Source organism: Mastigoproctus giganteus, chromosome 3, assembly GCF_048544385.1.
Source record: "Mastigoproctus giganteus isolate SK-2022 chromosome 3, ASM4854438v1, whole genome shotgun sequence".
In the NCBI taxonomy this organism is placed as follows: domain Eukaryota; kingdom Metazoa; phylum Arthropoda; class Arachnida; order Uropygi; family Thelyphonidae; genus Mastigoproctus; species Mastigoproctus giganteus.
In genome coordinates this window covers 6434877-6458708 of record NC_143577.1, presented here as the reverse complement: position 1 = coordinate 6458708, position 23832 = coordinate 6434877, and the positions used below count along the sequence as shown (strand labels likewise).

The 23832-nt window shown below is 40.9% G+C and overlaps 1 protein-coding gene across 1 annotated transcript in view; it reads right to left on the bottom strand.

Annotated features, from left to right (window-relative positions):
* LOC150087633 (nose resistant to fluoxetine protein 6-like) overlaps window positions 1-21444 on the bottom strand; it is a 204680-nt gene extending 183236 nt beyond the window's left edge. Inside the window, exons 1-2 of the mRNA XM_090369837.1 lie at window positions 21045-21444; window positions 10786-11334 (exon numbers count right to left, since the gene is read on the bottom strand). Of these exons, the coding sequence (XP_090225963.1) occupies window positions 10786-11334; window positions 21045-21444 (949 nt within the window). The remainder of the gene's footprint in view (window positions 1-10785; window positions 11335-21044) is intronic.
* Window positions 21445-23832: the final 2388 nt, after the last annotated feature.

Genomic DNA, 23832 nt, shown 5'->3' with positions numbered 1-23832 from the left:
TACATCTACCTATATATTTATCTTGCCTGTAAATTGTGTATGTTCTCTGGTCGATTTGCCTGTTTGCTGGACGAAAAAAACTCAGTTTTTGGGGGGGGAACCTTGCTATCTATGCCTGAGACCGACTAACTCAACCACGGAATGAACAAGCCGACTAAAGTTCCTCGCGTCATCGACGGGATTCAAATCTGGGCCTTTTCCACCCGGTGTGGGGAGGACAGGGCCGATACCACTGTGCCACCCGTGCAGATTAAATCTGAACACAAATTTACGAGATTGGATCCAAACTCGAATGTAATTAAGTGTTAGTTGGTCCGTTCCAAGTCTGATTATGATCTGTGCTTTCAGGACCGAACCCTGTTCGAGGGCCAGGCCAGGGCCCATGCAGACTTGTAGATCAGACATAACCCTCATTGACAAGTAGGAAATGGTTACCTACCACACCAGATCTGTAATGAAAACAAAGAACATTCTACAGGAACATCGGACAAGAGGAGAAAGAAAACACAGACCACCCGAGCAAAAGTCAATGGAGAAGTTCTGGGATAACATATGGAGTAAAGGAAGACCTAACAGCCAAGCCTCATGGATAGAATTAGAACAGAAGAAGACAAGAGACATACACGAAATGACAGAATGGGAGATTCGGGAGGAAGTACAACAGTCGATCAGGAAGTGCCACAACTAGAGAACTCCTCGAATGGACATCATCCATAATTACTGGCGCAAGAAGCTCACTTGCACACAAGCACCTAGCAGAGTAGTTCACCCAGATGATAAGCCAACCAGAAACAATCCCAGAGTTTTGTACTCAAGGAATCACGTACCTGAAAGCTAAGAACCAAGAAACGAGAAACCCGGCAAAATACAGGCCAATCATTTGACTCCCGACGATACACAAGATCCTGACCAGCTGCATAACCAAGAAAATATCAGACAACTTGAAGAGCCAGAACATAATGGCCAGACAGCAGAAAGGATGCAAGGCGTAATTAACTGTTGATGCTGCAGTTATAGGGCTATCCTACAAGAACTGCCTGATCCAGTACATGGCCTACATCGATCACTGCAAGGCCTTTGACTACATGCCTCAATTGCCTGGCTAATGGGATACTAAAGATTTAAAAAGTCAATCTCACAGTGATAAGCTTCCTACAAGCAACAATGGTGAAATGGAGTCCCACAATCAAGTCCAGAACATCACAACGAAGCCAATCCCCATCAGGAGAGGATTCTTTCAGGGAGATTTCTGAGCCCACTGTGGTACTGTCTAGCACTCAACCCACTACCAACTATGCTGAACGTCAGCAAGAATGGATATACCCTCAAGGAAGGAAGAAAAAGCCTGATGTATATGGACAACATCCATTTAAGTGGCACCCGAGAAGCAACTCTAGCAACTACTCTGGATCACCAAAAATTTTGGCAATACACAAATGCAAGGCCCACAGATCGGATTCTATTAGGGGAAATTAGTCGGCCGAATCTACCAGCTGCAGACTGGTAAAGAGATCGAAGCCATGACAGGGGCAGAGACCTATAAACACCTTTTTCTCTCTCTTTTTTTTTTTTTTTATTATGAAAACCCCAAACACGAAAGGTATCAAAAGCTATAGTAGTTAGTATGGTGCATGGGTTGAAGGAGAAGTATGGGGAGCTGGTTTCTGGAAACATTGCTCTAGAAACTAAACATAGGTTTTGCCACTTCAACCCTCCAATAAGCAAAATGGTGGTATTGCACCGGTTGATGAGAACCATCTGCCACCTAAAAAATACAGCAGTTAGAGCACAAGGTGTTCAACGCCTGCCTGACCAAAAAGATACCATCAGAGACTGAGAAGCCTGCTCCAAGCAAAGCTGAATGAGGAGAATACATTTAAAGCCATAAACACCTATGTAGTCCAAGTGCTAACATACTCCTTCGGGATCATAGACTGGACTAACACTGAGCTGGAGGATATCATGGGCAAGGACAATGATGACCAAGAGCCACCAACGCAGGGACTGATTTACACATGAGCTGAACAAGCTACAGCTTAGGGACCCAACAAGTTTAATTTCACCCCTGCGCCAACACCATCCAAAGTCAGCCATGGAGAGACCGATAATAACTCGGAAAGAGGGAGGGAGAAAGGATCGTAATAGACTTCATCGAGCAACAGAATGCAGTGATAGCTAATTTGAAGGATTAATTCCAGAAAAACAGCAGCACTCTACCAGGCCATAAGGAAGATAGACCAATGACATACTCCATTCAAGCTAAAAGAAGAAGTCTGCCCTCCCGCCTAGCTGGCAAAAATGAAGCTAGAAAGATGGGCAAAGAAGAGAGTCCATGGCGAGCACTACAATGACCTCTGTCAAAATCACATAGATAAAATGGCTTCCAATGCATGGATCACAAGCAGGATGCTCTTCCCCAAGACTGAAGGGTAATCAACACCAGAAACTACAGAAAATACATTGCCAAGGTGCCCGGAGTATCAGATGACATATGTTGACGATGCTACCTTGCCTGAGAAACGATCCAACACATCACTGCAGGATGGAAGGTGATCACAGCAGATGGAGTACACTTGTACACATGACCCATAGCCAGGATAATACATCAAAAACTGGCAAGGAAATACCACTTGATCAAAGAAAGTATACCATCAGGGGGCAGCTCATTGATAGGCACTGCGGAACTGCCGCACTCCCAGATTTTTAAATCTAAATATACAGTCAGTGGGATTATATGAAACTTTATGAAGAACAATGCAATGCAATGAATATTTTTATTAAAATGTCCAGCATATGGTATACTAATCCTCTATTACCAATAATAAAAAAATAATAAATAATAAAATATAAAATAATAATAATAAATAAATAATTGCTTTATTTAATAAAAGTATTAAACTGAGCCTAGGCCATCAAGACCCCATCATAGCCTAAGGCCTTTGGATGATGGGAAAACAGCTAATTCCAATAATAAACGAACAAAACATGAACTTGTTTTCAACTTTGAAGTTTAACCGTAGCTATAACTGTACGCTAGACAGTTCCACATTTTTCTCCCAGTTGTTGAGTCAATGCCTGGTCAGTAGGTTGCCAATACGCATTTTTAGAGGTGTCAAAACGAGTCCAAGGAACTGTGGAGCGAGCAGTGCCAACTTGATTGTTGACCGTGAAGGGTGTGTCACCACAATGTTGGTGTCTTTTTGTTCTTTGCAGGATTTGCCCGAATTCCCATTAAGTAAATTGGTGGTGACTTATTAAGTTATTATTATTATTATCTATGTCTACATGTCTTATAACCAAGGCAATTTAATATAACTTTAAGAAGCAGTACCCCCATACATCAGAGTCACGAGTCGCTTCTGTATACCATATTACAATTACGAATCCCAAGCAGTACTAGAGACCCTAACCCAGAAGCTGTACTGGAATCTTGTCATAATAACGGACAAGACAGTCCCGCACAACAGACCAGATATAACTGTTGTCGACAAGAAGGAAAAGGTTACCTATCTGATTGACATAGCGCTACCCATTACTGGCAACCTCCAGAAAACACGAAGAAAAGATCAGGAAGTACATGGACCTAATATCAGATCAAAGAGATGTGGCGTATGCAACAAGTAATGAACATCCCGATCATAGTGTCAAAGACCGGTATGGTGCCAAAAACCTTACATAATAGGGCTCCCAGAAAACACCTACAAGGAACTTCGGAAATTCGCAATCCTGCACACCTGCAGGATAGTCAGAGAGGTCCTAGATCAACACCAGACATAGCCAGGGGAATTTTTGGGGGAGGGAATCCCCCCCTAGGAAAAATTCCATTCAGTTAGATGGCAATCACTATTTCGGTGTTCCGTAATATTCGTCTTTTAACTTAAAGTGTCTGCGTGGGTAGCACAGTGGTATCGTCACCGTCCTCCCCACACCGGGTGGAAAAGGCCCGGGTTCGAATCCCGTCGATGACGCGAGGAACTTCAGTGGGCTTTTTTCACTCCGTGGCTGAGTTAGTCGGTCTCAGGCGTAGATAGCAAGGTTTTTTCCCTCAGAAACTGGGGTTTTTCGTCCAGCAAAACAGGCAAATCGACCAGAGAACACACGCAATTTACAGACACGAATACGGGTTAATGTAACCATTTACGGGTAACTCTAATATAGTATTTTTTTTTTTTTTAACTTAAAGTCACCGTCATCCCTAAAAGCACGAAAATTCTCAGATCTGTCTCCCGTGGTTGCCCCCATGGATCCTTTTTGGGTCCCTTGATTTGGAATATAGTTCTAGATGTGCAACAACTTGCGTATGTAGATGACATTTTATTTTAGTGAATGGAAACTGAAGATCTGAATAAGAACTCTATGCCAATAAAGTACTCTTTGAACTATCGTCTTGGTCCTCTAAGAACAAATTAAAATTATCCCCAAATCGAAGATCATGATTTTTAAACAGAAATTAGACTATGGCAGACCATTAGTTGTAAAACTTGACAAGAAATCACTGAAGCACCAAATTTTTAGGAGTCATCATCGACGACCGCTTTTCCTTTACTGAGCATATTCAACATCTGTCTGTCAAAGTTAAGAGTTTTACCGCAATGCTGCTCCAAATTACCAGACAAGACTGGGGATTGAACACTAAAACCCTACATCTGTTTTATAATGCTTCCATAATCCCAATTACAACCTATGCTGCCAGCCTTTGGTTTAGACGTACTGCGCTTAAAACTGTACAAACTAAATTATCCACTATTCAACGTTGTTTTCTCCTTAGCCTACTTCACGTTTGCCGAACAGTATCAACTCCAGCTCTACAGACTCTTGCAGGCACTTTACCACTTGACCTGCATGTTGTGTTTAGAGGGCTTTGCTTTTACATCCGCAAAGGCATTTCTACGGAATTTCAGGTAATCATTGTTAACCCTCAGGCTGATCCCAAAACTTAGAGAACCAGATGCTGGAATTTGTTAGTGAACACCTGGCAGAACAGATGGAATTCCGCCGAAAAACGAGCTATCACCAAAAACTTCGTTCCCGACGTAACTGCACTACTCTCATCATCCACCAGAAAATGGTTTTCACCCTCACTGATTACCTCCTACATACTAACTGGGCATGGTTCGCTTAACGCAAAACTCTACCAATTCAGACTTTCCAATACAGTCTCCTGTCGATGTGGGCTACCGGAAGACTCTCCTCACGTACTTTTTGAATGCTCCATTTACGAGGATCTAAGATCGGCTCTTAAGACAACAGTACCAAACTTGTGTCCCGGAGGTGAGAAGATACTCATTTCTATCAACAATTTTCAGGTCCTTCAAACCTTTTGCAATGCTGCTTTTAATCGCAGGAAGTCTCTCAACCTCAATGTTAATTCAAGAAATCAAACGGAAAACACATCATAAATATAATACAACTGTGCGCTGCCTCGTCGTCCTGATGACGTCATATACAAAATTGTTGCGGCTTTCAAGAACACGCAAAGATTTTAACATATGCTGCACTTCTCTGACTCATCCTTTATCAAGACTCTCTTCAACTAAACCTCTGCTCAGTGATACCGTCATCGACCAGAGACTTCTGACACCACTCCAGTTTAACAGAATTCAGAATTATATCTAGAACTTGCTCCTGCCGATCATGCTTAAATGATATTAGTACTTCCGTTTGACGGTACACCTTTTTCTCTTTGTTAACTACTTTGGGCAGCACTGCATAAAGACGTGGGCAAGAAATGGATCAAGATTTTATTCATTTTTATTTTGTTTTTATTTTTTTTATATTTTATTATTATTTTTTTATTTTTATTTTTTTATTTTCAGTTTTTTATATATATTTTTTTTCTTTCATTTTTTTATTCTTATTTATTTTTTTTCTTATTTTTATTTATTTATTATTATTTTTTAACTTTATGCTGTTCTCATCCTTATTTCTTCATCTTCTGCTGTCCTGTCTCCTGGGAATGACTGTGTGTGTGTGTGTGTGTGTGTGTGTGTGTGTGTGTGTGTGTGTGTGTGTGTGTGTGTGTGTGTGTGTGTGTGTGTGTGTGTGTGTGTGTGTGTGTGTGTGTGTGTGTGTGTGCTGTTGCCGGCTTGCTGGCACGGGGTTCTTTTGAATGGCTCCAAACTCTCTTTGGACATTCAGTCCGTGACTGTTGAGGTTGGCCATGGTTTATGCGCAGTCGTGGCCCACCTCCCCGTGGTGTAGACGGACACTGGGCAGGATTTCCAGGTGATCGCCTGCCTAGTGACAAAACGGCCAGAAACAACTAAACAACACACACACACACACACACACACACACACACACACACACACACACACACACACACACACACACACACACTGCACGAAAATAACATTACACATATTTCTGGCCTGTTACAGTGCTCTGTAACCATCACAGTGTACAAAGACGGAGTTGAACTTTCGTTCAGGTGCCGTCCTACATATGATACTATACATGTCTACTTGTGTTTTAACTTAAAGTGTGACTTGAGTGACAAAATATTGGGAACCACTGGGCCACCTCAGACTCTAGAGCAGCGTTTCACAAACTGTGTTCCGCAGAACGCTAGTGTATCCGTGAAAATCGTAATTAATAATAAAAAAAATAATAATAAATTTTGCATATTTGTAGCGTACACTACTTTTGTATCATTATAATTTTTTTTAACATTGTTTTATTTTCGATTATTAATATACAGGCATAGACCAGACATAGATAATCAAATAGACCGTGGAACACCTTTATTTTGGAGGACTTTGATTAGAGAAGTATGCGTGGAGGCAGGAGCGCACCTTCCCGAGGGTGCAAAAGGGGTACACTGCACCTGGGCGTCAACGTTCAAGGGGCGCCTGAAAACTTGAAACCTACATACACATGAAGAAAATTTTGCATCGAGGTAATGGCATCGATTCAAAAGAAGCAATATAATATGGCATTCGTATGCGATTTAGCCTGGAGTACACGGGTTGAGGGAGAGGGGGGAAGGGAACCGATATCATGCATCGTTCGGGTGGACGAAACAAAGTAGCTTTCCGCTGACAAGTTCTTGCATGTTCACACAGTGGTGATGGTGCGGTGCGCACTGTCCTCTCAATTACGAGTTAGTTCTGTAGCAGTGTGGAAAACTAGCAAAGGTAATACATAATTAAACTCACTTCTTTGTATAAATATTTTTTTGATAATTATCAGTATTTCGAAATATTATTATTAAAATGAATGACCATGGATTTATGGTTGAAAAAGGGAACTTTAAAACGAGAAGCAAGTACATCTATTATTGCAACTGTGATCGATGAAAACGAACACAATATTGTCACACTTCAAAGGGAGGATGACATGAACAATCGCAGCCTTTTGTTCCCCAAAACTCTGAAGTGAAAAAAAACAGGAACCAACTAATAAAAGACCAAAATGAAAGTATTATGGCGGTTATTTAAATTTCGGTCTTACATGTGTTGGAAATAAAGATGCTCTAAATTCACAGTGCCTCGTATGTATTAAAATATTAGCAAACAGTTTTTTGGTTCCCGCTAAACTTCGTAGGCATTTGGAAAATAATCGTGATGAATATACAAAAAGAACGATGTTTATACAAGATGAATATACAAAAAAATACAACGAACTTTGTAAAGACAAAGATATAGTTTTTTTTTAAGAGGCTTCGGGGCTCACTGGAAAATTCTAAACTTTCAATGCTGAAACTTGCTAAAAGAGATAATGAAAATACAACAGAAGCATCTTATCCAGTAAGTTACAGTATTGCTTAACGACGAAGTCCACACTATTGGAGAAAGGTTTTAGCGTTAGTAGAGGAATATGATACAAGAAAGCAAGCTTATACAGCATCAGCCAAAAAAAACTTCCCATTTCACCCATCCTTTCACTCCAAATGTTTGTCTAGTTCTGCCTTGAATTTATTTAATAAGCTGACAACTTCCACAACGACAGATGGAAGTTTGTTCCAGCAGTCGACCACTCGCTGGCTAAAGGCAATTTTAGCACATCTATTCACAAAGACTACAATTGTCTTTCCTCAATTTGAATTTATGTCCCGTCAGGTGATTAATTAGGGCAAGAGGAAGAATTTCATCAGCATTGAGCTTGCTCAAATCATTTCAACACTTCAAATAGTTCACCTCACAGGTGCCTGGTCTCCAGATGCTGCAATTTTCAGAACTTAAGCCTTTCTTCGTAAGAGTAATCCTTTGTTCTTCTCTCCAATCTCGTTGCCCTTCTCTGTACTCGTTCCAGCAGCTCTACATCCTTCCTGAATGAGGCCTCCAGACCTGTATACAATAATCAAGGTGTGGCCTAACTATTGGCTTATACAAGGGGATAATCACCTCCTTATCCCTGCTAGAAAAATTCCTGTTTATCATTGACAAGGCACCATGAACTACTCTTGCAGACTGTCTGCACTGCTCAGAAAACTTCATATCTGAAATCGCATATCAAGCCTTGTGCGAATGATATTGCAACATGCATATTAAACGAGCAGTCTGCTCACAAAATTGATGCAGTATTAAAGATCTTTCTAATACCTACTGGACACCCTATTTAAAATTCAAACTGCTGTCAACAGTAAATCTCAGCTGGATGTCATCTTCCTTGATATTTCATCTGCTTATGATAAGCTTTCAATTCCCGCTCTCATCTACATTCTGGAAAAATACTTTGGCATTACAGGAACCCTGTTAAAAACCATTAACCTCATCCTTATTCCAAGACAACTAAAAAACCAATGGTCGATTTGTCTTTTTGCTGGACGAAAAACCCCAGTTTCTGGAGGAAAACTTTGCTATCTACGCCTGAGACCGACTAACTGAGCCACGGAGTGAAAAAAGCCCATTAAAGTTCCCCGCGTCATCGCCGGGATTCGAACCCGGGCCTATTCCACTCGGTGTGGGGAGGACAGTGACGATTCCACTCTGCTACCCGCGCAGACACTCATCATCAGCCATAAATCCTTCCAACAGGAGCGTGTTACAACGCGGGGAGTACCGCAGGGAGGTGTCCTATCCGGTTTGTTGTTCGCCGCGGCCCTTGAACCTTTCCTCGCAAGGTACACTGATTCCTCATCATATGCAGATGACCTCAAATTATATATAAAATCAAAAGACCCTGAACAAGCTCACCTGATAAATCAGCAAGTCGCCGTCCTGATAAACAACCTTGTAACCTGTCTACTGCAGATAGGTCTGGAGCTAAACATATCTAAATCAGCCCAAATCACATTTACAAAAAAGAGAATCAAAAGTGACATCACAGCCTATCACAACGGAGTGCAGATAAGGAAAGTGAAGTCTCACACCGACCTCAGCTTCACTTGGGACGAGGGCCTCACTTTTCAGAACCATTTTTCGACCATGAAAACTAAGACTTTCTCGGCGATGTGGGCAATTCGACAAGAGCTGACGGGGTTACTCAATGTCGATGTAGTCGGAGGATACGTCCAGCGGTGTCTACAATTTATTGTGATCACGTGTATGCATCACCAATCTGGTCTTCTGCCCCGACATCGTACATAAACAGATTCCTGGCAGTCGAGTAGTGAGTAACTCTGAAGTAAAGATACTAACAAGCGACAAGAAATTTGTTTGTATTTTTTTTTTTATGTAAACCCCAAACACGAGAGGTATTAGAACCTACAGTACTTAGTACCGTGCATGGGCTAGAAGTAAAGAAGATGCCAGAAGATATTAACAAATTTTGTTGATATTAGACTTGAACTTGTAATTTTCAGGAAATACGTATGAAGGAAAGTGGTTCCAGAAAACAGAAGTTGAATGAATAAATGAGGAAGAAAAACAGTTGGACCTGTGAGTTTGAACTTTGACAGTAAGAGGATTTTGAGTGGTTGCTGCACGTGTTCGGACTGCTTCGGAAGAGAGAGCAGGTATGCAAACAATGCCTCGATATGAGGCTTGTTTGCTATAAAGAATTGAAAATTTTAAAAGTTTAGTTTTCGAAGAACACGAAAAGTCAACCCGAAAAAAAATTTCCGACGAATGCCATGTTTTCGTTGATGAAAAGATGAACAATTACATGGGTTTTAAAAGAAGAGCATTGTAAATTTGTGTAAATATATGTATATAATAAACTGTAAATTAACTTTACAATTTTTAACAATTAAAGGTAAAATTACCTTTAAAATTCAAGTTCAGGATTTTGAACAATTAAGAAACAGTTACCGTAACTTAAGGTAATTGTTTCTTAATTTTAAGGATAGGATAGGTCCATAAGCCTTGAAACGGTGATGGTATCCGCCTAGAATAAGCAACAATAGTCTTCTTCATTGGTGAAGCGTTGCTTATTCGAGGTAGTGTAATATCATGGTAACTCGTTGTGAAGGTAGTCACAATATAAAATACAATTAAATCGATGTCTTTTATAGTACAGTTGTAGTTCATTACTACGGACAAAATATTGTGAATATATCACTGGAAGTCCTGTAGTAACTTGTTTTTATAAGCGCAACCCGATGTGTTTGGCACCCATTTTAGACAAACATGAAAAAGACCAACTAACTCAGCCACGTTTTGGGAAAAAAACAAAAAAAAAAACATAAAAATTCCTCCCATGATCGACGGGATTCGAATTCCGATCTACTCGGCCCCATGTGTCGAAAAAGATGATTATACCAACTGTGTTACTCACGAAGCTGAGCTCTACTTATGACTAATAATTTGTAGAATCGGAAAAAATTTCACTTTTCTCAAAACCAGTAATATTTATTTGACTACTTACAGTATCTCTAATGAGAAATGAGGAACTAACACTTACGCCTCATAAGCAACATACTGTTGTCCTTTCCGCCATCTTGTGCCATATAGTAGATATCGGACAAACATTGCTTCGTTCCAGGAATATTGTTTTTCAATAAATAACTTTGATTGTTGCTGAACAAAACTTTATCGTTATAGAATTCTTGAAGTGTATCCAAAAGAACCTCCAGTTTTGCTAAATCTGGAGATAATGAAATAATGGACTCGTGTACACTACCAGATTCAGGTATTCTATGGGCTGATTGACTTCCGAGTAGGTTAGCGTGTTTTCGATTCATTGGTGCATACGGAACTAAAATTCTAAACATTTCTTGATGCGATTGCAGTTTCCAAATTTCGTCTGGTGTTTGAAAGCTGGAATAACTTTCTGTTTTGTAAATATGCGACCACACAATCACAGAAGTGAAAAACATGTACTTCGCCATTATTTTCACTTGATTAACTAAACAGCAAGGATAAGAATTCTCTGTGAACTGTATGATGACATTCATAAAGAATACCGTTCGAATCAAAAAAGGCTTTGTCATCACTAGCGGCGGTATTGCACCTTAAAGTAGAAATAGTTTACTGAAAGTAAACTTCAAAATAAGAATGACGAAGGTTGAAAATTCCGATTCCAAAACATTGTCATTAAAAAAAACAAAAAAAAAACAATTTAGACTCATATTGTAAGGTAAGGAATTCGTGGTGACTAATGCATTACACGTCATCAGTTAGTCATGGTATCTTTTAATAATATGAACACATACACTGTCGAATTGAATACTAGTATGTAAATATAAATGCAATATATTTGAGAGGGAAATGCAGATACTGGAATACTCAACAATTTTCTTTATCTTTATTTCCTCATCGATCATTTTTGAATGAACCATTCATCGTCAGTTGATTACAACGGTTATTTCACACGACACACTTCAGCTTTCTGAGTGGACCATTGCTTAAAAGTCTGTAACAAAGAGTAATGGTAGCCACATAAACAAGATAGCTAGCCGGTCGCATAGTAGAGGTCTGCACTGGCCTGGCCCTCGGGCTTCAGCCCGAGGGCCAGGCCAGTGCACCCAAGTTTCGTAGTACCCAAGACCGACTCCACCCTCGGGCTTCAGCCCGAGGGCGGAGTCGGTCTTGGGTACTACGAAAGATTTTCGGGCTTGGGTACAAATAATCGTAATAAATTGTTATTTCAAACATTTCGAACTCTTTCGAGGTAATTCTCGAACATTTTCGCATCGTGTTTAATTGGAAGAGTTTATTATTATTTTGAGAGTGTCATATTGCTGTTCATTCTGACAGGCACTTTGTTTATCTAGTATGACCACGCGGTACCATTCTTGATTTCCATATGTAACATATTTATGTATTCATAGCTGAGGAAGAGACGCACAGCGTCGAAAGCTTCTGTAAGTATTTTATTTTATTTTATCAAAAGAAGCGAGCGCAGCAACCAGGAGGCGAAGCCATCTAGTAATTATTAATATTGAATTTTGAATCTGAAAGTTTATTATTATTATTTTTTTTATTATGAAACTTCAAAGTAACCTAGCGATTTTATTTATATAAAAAGTTTCAATCGGGGTGGGATAAAAATCGGTTCAGGGTGGGGAGATATGAATTTGAAAAAAAAAATCGGGCTGGGGTCTGGTAGGTCCGTCCAGACTTTGGGCCGTGCCGGTAAAAATAAAAAATGTAGGCACGTGCAGACCTCTATCGCATGGTTCTGGTGCTGTTCAGACTGCCTTCAAAGGATAATTGTTTCCATATTATCTTTTCAAGACATAGATCAGCATTTATAAATCATATATAGTCCGCTGCCGTATAGTGAAGACGTGCACTTTAACGCTCCGTATAAATTCGTTTAAAAATGTGCTTTAACTTCAGTTATTGTCTCAAAATGTGTTTTCACTCAAAGATGTCTACTAGTGGACTTCCCCGGTAAGAAAATTTGAAATTTCTGTTGGGAAATTAGCAGGTTATTTGCGTTAATATCTGTATCCTTTGTTTGCCAGACCGCAGTGGTCACCATGTGGCTGGCAGCAGGGATATAGAGAGGCGCCTCTATCTCGTGGCTGCCACGTAAATACCTTGCACTTGACTGGGGAGGGTGCCCCCATCAATGCTAAACCCAGGCTGAAAGAAAGCCCTAACTTTCTGTGACAGTAAAGTGCACTTACACCTATAACTAGATGCAGCTCTTAATTCGATTCAGGTTAATTTTGAATTTTGAATATTATTTTGGTCTCAGTGATAAAGACAATTGTCCGTTGCTTTTCCGGATTATATGACGACATACAGAACTCCCTGCCTGCACGAGCTGCCAACACTAAGCTTGTCCGTAACATTTCTGGAATTTGTGCCTCAGGGCACATTGACCCACTCCTCACTCACTCACTCACGGTACCTTCAGCGACTTTCCACGTATTCTGTATTTGCCTTTCAGTTTTTCGTTGTCTTCAAGGACGCTGCTAATCCTTTAAATCGCAAATACCTACGGTTTCTGCAGACATGAGCGAACCTACTACTTGCACAGGGTGTGGTCATCAAGTTGACTATGTCCTTGTGTGCACTTCGTGCAAAGCCGTTCGCCTCTGTGGGCCATGTAGCCCATACGCTGACCTGAAAAGACTCGCAAAGAAAATTAAAAATTGTTGGAAATGTCAACTTTGCAAACAAGCAGAAAATGACTCGAGGAATATTGATGACACTTCATCTAATTTACAAACTGAACCGGAGTGCGTATCCCGCCGTGATTTTATTCAGCTAAGGGATTCTGTTAACGAAATTCAGACCGCAATCTCTCAACTTTCTGCTGAGTTTACACGGTTAAAGGACTCAGGGCAACAGAGAACCGACACCACAGGTGTGAAACCTGATGAACGTCTAGAACTGAGGATACCTGAACCCAGTGTGTCATGCTCAGCAACCACGGACGCAGTTGTTGAGAGTACTGAGCGGTTGATCTCCCGAATTAACCAGCTTGAAAAAGAAATATTAAACTTCAGGACACCCTCATCAGAAGCAATAGCAAAAATAGATCATGGAAATGAAATCTCAAAAGCACAACTGGCAGAGCTACAAGACGACATCACAGTGCTACACAAAGAAAACAAGGAGATGAAATTTATACTCCTTGATATCTATAATAAGATCGAACTGAGTAAGCTAGCAGATCCGAGCAAACTCACTAACCTTCTGAACTCAGACGATCTTAGTAGATTATATAAAAATTACCCAAAGGCCATTACGGTATCAGTCTGCCCCGAATGCAGCAAAAAATCAATCCCCAGTCCTCCATCAGAAGCTCCTGGTAGGAAAGAATCTGAAAAACGGCCAAACACTGGACATCGTCGAGCGCCATCTCCTCGCTCCAGCCAGCTTCCAAAAACAGATGGGAAAGGGCAAAAACCACCCACAAAAGCCCAAAATTCACGTACGCTCAAGTTGAAGCTGAAAGGGGCAACTGATGTTAATCACCACTCAACGAAACAGAGGATTCCACAATTACAGAAGCAGGCTCCACCAACGGTCAACGGCACCGCATATAGAAACTCGCTTACCTGCAATAACGAATTCTCTACCTCTATGCCAATGAGGCAAAAGTCATCATTTCCACCTTCACACCCAACTTCTCGCAATGCCTGTCCCGTCATACCTCACTCGCACTTCTCATCTTCACAAGGCCTGGGACTCAGTGTTGGAGCGAATACAATATTCAAGCCAGCGGATTCTTCCACACTACAATTTCCACTCCCAGTTCACCCCAATGCAAATCCATCCTATCCTATGCAACCAGAGGATAGTACACGTATGAACTTCAGAGTGAGCCAACGAGCAAGTATAGCTTCACGTGAATGGCTTCGAATTGGCACATCGACCAACTCCAAACTGCAGCCTTCCCACACACCTCCCAGACGGCAGAAGTCCAGACCCTCTAGTGGACTTTTCATATCTCGATTAGCCCCAAATACCACAGCAAATCATGTTGCCGAGGTTCTGCGTGATCAACTAAACCTTCGACTAAAGGTGCAGCAACTTCACACCAGGAACCCCCGCTGCGCATCGTTCAGGGTTGAATGCGCACAAGACCTGTTCAATTTAGTTGGAACCGAATCTATCTGGCCTATTGGCACCATTATTCGACCCTTCTATAATAGGAGAACCAGTCCCCAACCTCCACCTCTGCACCAAAACCAAGTCTGCAACATCACTACCCACAGCTGACTGGACTCATTTCTGGACAACCTCCAAAGATCTCAGCAGTCCTCCTTTCATACCACTGCTCTGCCAAGCGCCACAGTCAAAGCACCACTCCGCCATAATAAGAGTATCCTGAGTCCTCTATATGATGGTCCCCATAAAATACCAGTCCATTTGTCGATAGGAAGTCGTGCCATTCGCTCACGAACATGCCAACTCAGGACACCTCCAATCAGGACGGAAGTTCGTCGAACACCTGTCATCAGGGTGTACTTCCAAAATATCAGGTCCATTAGGAACAAACTAGACTCTGCAGAACAGATCTTCCTCTCCCAGGTCGCTGACGTGGTCTGCCTCGCAGAAACGTGGCTTCAACCTAATCAAGACACACTCTTCTGCTCAGCTATTGCTGGTGACCACATGCTGTCTGCCTCCAGGGAGCAATCTAGAGGCGGTGGAGTAGCCATACTGTACAACACCTCCCTGTTCTCATATGAGAATTCGACCTCAACTACAACTCAAGCCTTCGAAGCGATTATAGTCTCGCTACGCTTCCACTCAAGCCACATTGATATCGCATCTGTGTATATTCCTCCAGGGCCTACAATTGAAATTATTGAAGATCTAGGGAACTGGCTCTTAAACCATCTTCGTCCGTCCGCACAACGCCTCGTTTGTGGTGATTTAACCTGCCTCCAAACCGCCATCACCTCTTTATCAGGCTCTGTGAGTTCTTCAAATCCATTGACATGACACGGGTCAATGAGAACCCCACCAGGGGATTGAACCTACTGGATCTTCCTTTTGCTTCAACACCATGCACAATGATCCCATCGCATTCTTCCTGTCGGATCACCAGCCTATAGTTTTGACGTGGTCATTACAGGTGCCAGATTTCAACATCCCTGACAACAAAATAATCAAATATGTTTCAGCACCTAAATACCTCAATCCTCAACTCTGTGTAGAAGCAGCATCCTGCATTCCTTGGGATGTCCTCATTGACTGCGACCTCAGCCTCGCAGTGACACTCTTGTCTAACTGGATTAAATCCGTCACCGACTATGCTGCCACCAAACGAGTAACAGTAACTCCCCGTTCCAGAGCGTGGTGGACTGCTGACCTCAACAACAGCTTCAAAATGAAACAAGTCCTACATAAGAAATGGAAGCTTACGAATGGCAGTCAACACAGAATAGCCTTTTCCCGCGCCAGGGCCCACTTTAATCGAAAGAAAGCTGCTGCAATCCAAGTAAATCTTAACCGCACTCTGAGGAAAGGAAAGCCATTCTATGTCGCCCCACATGGTGGATCCAATCATATGCCTGATCCTCAAGAATGGTTAAAATACATCGCCAGGTTTTCAAATAAAACCACAGTCCCATCCACAGTTGTCCAGTCTGACTATGAAAACCCTTCAGATGTCCTAGGGACTATCCAGATCACGAAACAGGAACTCATACGTGCCATCCCAATTCCCTTCCCACAACAGCCACTGTTGGGGAGGATGGAATTCCGCAATTTATGATCAAATGCTTGAGCGCATTCATCATAGACCCTCTTCTCTCGATCTACAACAGATGCCTCACTGAGCATTATTTCCCACCCCAGTGGAATAAGTACAGAGTGTTCCCCATCCCTAAAAACAAATTTGCCACAAACGTCGATCAGTTCAGACCCATATCAGTTGCTTCTTGTCTGCTAAAAACTCTTGAAAAGGCTTTGCTACCCACAATCACTCACCAAATCCTCCAGACGAAACCATTCGAAATCCACTATGCCATAGCAGGAAAATCATCAGTCACTAACTTGGCAGCCACCACAGAACGCATCTTCTCAGCATTCGAACAAAGAGCTGAGCTAGCAACCACATATCTTGACATAAGCGCAGCCTTTGATGCCGTGTCGATCCCGGCCTTGCTCCTCCTACTCAAGGAGAAATTTCACATTCGAGGTGATATGCTGTGCTTTTTGGAATCTCTTCTCTGTCACAGAATACTTATTCTCCATCGGCAACAACACACCCTATCCTGCGACATTACTGCTGGAGTACCGCAGGGGGGTGTCCTATCCGGTGTCCTGTTCACAGCTATCATCGTGCCCATTATTGCCTCAACGAAGGGTCTCCTATGCTATGCCGATGACCTCAAACTGCTGACTCAAATTAACCCTGGCGACAATCCCGTTCAGCTCAGCAACAAGATCAATTCCCAACTTAAGGATCTAGAATTGTACCTGGCAAACTTCAATCTAAAAATCAACCCAGTGAAGTCTGCCCAGGTTATATTTTCCCTTAAATCCATGCCGACAGTACTCCACGTTTCACTCGCAGGGGTACGAATACTAAATGTACCCTCGCACACAGATCTTGGCGTTCTGTTTGACCAAAAAATGTCCTTTGTCAACCAGATCAACAAAATCAGTACCAAATTCTCTCGTTTACGGTGGATCTCAAAGCAGCAGCTGCTACACGTCCGACATCCTCTCACTGTTAAAAAGTTCATCATCTCCATGATCTACCCCGCCATTCTCTATGGTGCAGAAATATGGGCCTCTGCTGCACCTACAAACCTCAAGCGGGTGTACACCGCCGCTGAATATTGGTTACTGAAATGGGCCAATAACAAGCTTCGTCTACCTCCCACTATCACAACCACCATGATGGCACAAGCACTCGACATCCCGAGGTTGAAGATCCTGATTGTGGAAAAGAGGCTGGTCTTCACAGCCAAACTCATCACAGGCCAGATATCATCTCCAAATATTTGGAACGCTTGCTCTTGGAGGATTCCACAGCCAAGCCTAAGGTTGGCACCAGCACTCGTGGCTCACCACAACAGGCTTGTACTCACTGACAGATTTCTTCCCAAGCAGATGCTCGCTGCCCGCAACCGTGTGTGACGCCGACATCGACAGCATAATAAGTAAGAAGAAGGACAGACACAACTTTATCAAAGCCCTTGAACCCTGATATATGGCCAATTTGTATTTATTTCTGTATTTAGTAGTAGTAGTAGTAGTAGTAGAGGCACTTGATGCAAGAAAGCAAGTGAAGGAGCTTATGCAGCATCAGCCAAAAAAAAAAAAAAAAAAAAAAATCACACCATACCCTCCAAATAATGCCTGTGCAGTTCCTCCTTAAATTTATTCAACCTATCAACTTCCACAACGACAGATGGAAGTTTGTTCCAGCAATTAACCACCCGCTGGCTAAAGGCAAATTTCCGCACATCTATTCTACCTCTATCCTTTCTTAATTTGAACTTATGTCCCCGTAGGTTCGTATTCTGAACAAGTGGGAGGATCCCATCAGAATTCAGCGTGCTCAACCCATTCAAGGCCTTATACACCTCAATCAGATCACCGCGCAGGTGCCTAGTCTCCAGCCACTGCAATTTGCAGAACTTAAGCCTCTCTTGGTAAGAGGATCCCTTCATTCCCCTCACCAATCGTGTTGCTCTTCTCTGTACACGCTCAAGCAAATCTACATCCTTCCTAAAATGAGGCCTCCAGACCTGTACGCAGTACTCAAGGCGTGGCCTGACCATTGCCTTATGCAGAGGGACAATCACCTCCTTTTCCCTGCTAGCAAAATTCCTATATATCATTGACAAAACCCCATGACATGCCCTACCAGCCTGTCTGCATTGCTCAGAAAACTTCATATCTGACTGCACAATTATTCCCAGATCTTTTTCATTTTCTACCACCGTAAGTGTAGTACCACACAGTTGGTACGTTTCTCTGGGGTTACTTCTACCCATATGCAGTACTTTGAATTTGTCAAGGTTAAACTTCAGTTGCCACTTCTTAGCCCATCTGCCCAAATTATCTAGATCCTGCTGCAGTAGCACACTGCCATGACTGTCATTAACAACAGTGCCAACCTTCGTGTCATCTGCAAACTTCGACATTAAGCCTGATATACCTTCATCAATATCATTGATAAATATACAAAACAACAGTGGACCCAACACCGAACCCTGTGGGACTCCACTAATAACATTAGTCCACGAAGAGCAGCACCCATTGATTACCACCCTCTGTCTTCTCCCACTTAACCATCCTTTTATCCATTGTAGCAACTTACCCTTAATACCATTCTGCTCCAATTTGTACAATAGTCTTCCATGCGCAACAGTGTCAAAAGCTTTCCTGAAATCCAAATATATGATATCAAAATTATTTTTTGCATCCAGTTCCTTTGTGACCACATCATAATAACCAATCAAATTTGTCAGACAAGACTTTCCCTTAACAAACCCATGCTGTGTCTGAATTATTGCTGCAGCCTTGTCTAGATGATCCTGCAATGCATCTTTAACCAGTGACTTCATTATTTTACCCGGAACAGAAGTTAAACTAACTGGTCTGTAATTACTCGTGTCACCCTTCGATCTCCCTTTGTGAATTGGGGACACATTTGCACATCTCCAGTCCGTGGGACTCCCCTGAGTCCAAGGATGCTCTCATAATTATGGCTAAGGGTTTGCTTAGTTGCTTTGCCGCCTCCTTTAATATAACTGGATAGATCCCATCCACCCCAGGTGCCTTTCTTATGTTTAACTTCAACAATTTCTCCTCCACTTTGCTCTCAGTTATTACAAAATCATTAAGCACACTGCTACAATTTGATAACCTTCTTCCATTTATGTCTAGCTCTGCGTTTTTATGCTGTATTTGTATTGCTTTTGTATTTGTGATCGGTATTTTGTAGCCTTTTGAATTTGTTCGCGGTATTTTGTATTTGTTCGCTGTATTTTGTATTTGTTCGCTGTATTTTTGTAGCCTTTTGAATTTGTTCGCGGTATTTTGTAGCCTTTTGAATTTGTAAACTGTATTTTGTAGGATTTTGTATTTGTTCGCTGTACTTATCTTTTCTCTAACTGCTATATGTGAACCCCTGGCGCTCGTCGCCGTGATGGGATATTGTGCTGTAACTCTACTTCACAATAAAGATTTATTTATTTATTTATTTATTTATTTATATGGAATAAGTCCTGAATATTAATTAATTAAACTTAATTTTTAATTCTTAATGAACAGTGCTTAACCCGATTCGCAAAAATATCTCACGACGGCGCTGATTGATTGCACTGACACTGGAGGAGGAGGGTAGCATCATCTGCTGGAAGCTATTGATAAAGCATTTGTTTTTTCGAATTTCCTCGATATTTTGAGAAAGGAGTGAACTTGACCAGCAAATCACCATTTTTCTTTGCAGTACTATGCGGACTTCTTGATCAGACTTTATTATTTAGCCTCACTGGCAGAACTATCATACCACCATCGTATCGTGGTAGCACTGCTAGTAGAATCACTGACCTTCCCCCCCCCATTGGCTGGAAAGACCTGAGTTCGAATCCCGTTAATGACGCGTTAAGCGGTCTCAGGCAAGGTGAAGCATGGTTTTTTCCTCTCAGAAACTCAGTTTTTCGTCCAGCTAACAACAGATCGATCACACAACACGCAAATGATAGTATTATTATTAATAATAATTATAATATTATTAATATTAATAAAAACGATAATATTCCTTTATTTGCAAATGTGTTAATTGTATTAGTAATATTGAATGTCACAATGTGAGACTAATTACTGGGTCACAGGAATAATATTATTTATATTTATTGATTGTACAATAAAAAAAAATGTAATTTGAATTGGAGTTTTTCTTGGGAAATAATGGTGACGGAGGCGTTAAAGTTGTATTATGTGAGAAGTTAAAAAAAAATTAAAAAATCGCTTTACATAAACTATTGTGCAGTTCATTAACTATAATATCACTGATGGTAAATACTTATATTATTAGTATTAGCTTGTGGGGCAAAGAAGCCACAATATTTTTCTGCGCTAGTAAAAAAAAAAATAATAATATTAAAATAAAGAAATGTATATAAAAGTAAATAATACAAATTTTAAAAAATTAATAATAAAAATAAAAAATACTAAAAATAAAAAATAAATAAACAACTTAGTGTTTCCCTCCTCACCTAGGAGCAGAATGTAGAGGTTGTTTATGTACAGTAATTTGTTTCTTATGAGATTCGAAATAGCACTTACGTTGTACAAGAGACATAATCTCTTTCTGCTCGCCAGATTTTGCCATGAAATAAATATCTGATAAGCACTGTTCAATCGCAGGATAATCCTTTTCCAAAGTACTTAGGTTGCCATTAGGCACATTGATATCCTCGTACAGTTTTTGAAGTGTTTCCTGAAAAACTTCGAACTTTCCTAAATTCTGGTCCAAGGAAATAATGGACCCTGTGGAAGAAAACGCAGGTGGACTCTTTGGTGCTTGCCTCTGATGCACTCGTCCATAAGGAACGAAAGCTGTGTAGCTGTCTAACCGAGCCTTAACTTTCCAAAAAGAATCAGCTGTTTCGAAGTGATCTCCTTTCACATAATCGGCGTGCAAACACAAAACCAGAAGAGAAACGAAAACAGGGACTGTCACCATCTTGTGCTTTATTCACTCAAACAGCGGCCTGCTTCTAACTGTTCTATACAGGTTATTCCTTTCCGATTAGAGAAAGTTTATCTTTGCGGAACGTATTTATATCTTAGCATTTCACTATCTGCACAATACGTGATGGAAATGATGAAATCGAAGCAAGCTTATGATTTTTTCATTTTTCGATAAAGTGATTGTCGCTGCTGATTTGCCATTTCTTCACACCAATGCAAAATTAGTCTTAATTTTTATTCAGTTTGTATATTAAGAACCAATAGAAACCTAGGTAATGGCTTTGAAGAACGAATGAATATCGTACAGCGATTACACGGGGTGCTCTAACAGGTAAGAAAAGAACATTTTGTAAAGGCGAGAAATGTAATTTGAAACTTGTGCAATGGAGATAAGTCACGGTAGGTGTCGAAAAGTGTCCTAGCCAACGTCCCCACACATGCTCACTCGGTGACACATATTGCCAGGAACAAGACGAACAATGCGAAATCGTGTTGCAAGGGAAGTCCATGAGTAACACAGTGTTTCTTCTATGTCCTGTTTATAGTCCGGCACGACCATTAGGCGAGAGGAGTTTACAATTAATCGTGTTGTCAATGAATACAACCATTAACTGTATTTAGCAGTTACGATAGCGTGAATTCTGGTCCACTCAAACGCCTGTGTTACTGCACCCTTTTGCTTGACCATTCGGATTCGGTGACGTCGGGTCTGTTATGTTCGATCAAGTTCACTGGACGATAGTACTTTTGTGCACCTTTTTCCTAGTTGGACCTTTTTTACATCCTGGCTGAATTAATGAGGTAAAATAGACAAACAGACCGTCAAGTACACGAAGTTTGCAGAATTTACATTAGGCAATCTTAGGGGTACAAATCTTTGTTACTGATAGTCTAATGGTCAGAGCACGAGAGTAGGTTTGAGCTCATATGACTGCTAAATTTGGTTAGTAGTTGTTTGTAAGTCTCTTAACCTATGTAGTCTTTCCTGGATGTATAAAAAGAACTTTTGCTTATGACTAATCTTTTCTATTTACAGTTTATCTACCGGTATTCATCTGTATAATTTTTGATATAACACTATGTCCAAACACTTGGGCAATGTTACCCATTGCAACGCTGGAAGAATGTATATTGTGTCATCTTGTCGAAAGCAACATCTGTAACACCCTGTCATCGAATTCTTTGAAAAAGACTTCGGAGAATCTGAACTTAATTCTCAGAATTTTGTGTACTTTACAAGAAAATTGGTGAAATCGTTAATGTACCCTATGTCAATTTTAAGAAAATGCGGATGCGGTTTGTGGAATGTTAGCGGATTCTTGCTGCTACATCCTTGTATTTTGCCTGTTAATGCAACTTGAGGGACTAATGAAGATTCAAGATTCATCGGCGAAAATTATGCAATCTACCTCCGACCCGCATCCAGAGCCAGCGCAAGGGTGTCATGCACTCTGGACGAGGCTTAAAATTTTCGCCCCAGTTGTGTTCTGTCCATTCGCCTATTTATCCATTACCCTGCTTACCTGTTCTCACCCATTCATCTGTCTATTCATTCATCTATAATATTATCTGCTTGCTGTATATTATTATGATTTATTGTATGATGCGACAATAACAATACACTACACGAATATGACATATTCGAATATAACAATACACTACACGAAAATATTATGAAAACATTCCAACAAAATTGCATTTTGTTGGAATGCAACGATCCTAGGGGCGAATTCCAACAAAACTGCATTTTGTTGGAATTCGCCTCAAGGATCTTTGCGGACCTGCCGGCTGTGCCTGTATCCTGCGTCATGATGATTAAACCATTATGTAGCCGACTGGTCAAACGCGGTGGTACTACTGTACCGTCGCGTTTGAGTATACCGTTGTTCACTGTTTCGGTGATGGTCTTGTATTCTTTTTTTCTCTCCTGTAAACTCCTTACGTGGCTCTTCGTAGTATAAACAGGAAATTTATTTTATTTATTATTAGTGAATAGCAACTAGAATCGTATATGGTTATCTGATTATTTTAATAAGTAAGCGGGCGGTAATGATGTGGTGGAGGTAAACTTATAATTTTTGTGATGCCTTTTTGTATATTAATGCGACAATCCTAGAAAAGGAAGCTAGCTTTTTTTCAGCATTAGCCAAAAAATAAATTTAATAATAATAATAATTAAAATAAAACAGTATTTTATACTACAGGATTTTCATTTTTACTGACAATCATTCAATTCTGCTTCAAACCTATCCAAGTTCAAGGTTTCCACGATGTCGGGAGGCAACTTATTCCGCTGTTCGACAACCTGCTGCCCAAAGGCGAGTTTCTGCTCTCCAATCTTCTGTTATTTCCTTAGATTTTATATTTGTGTCCTTTGTTT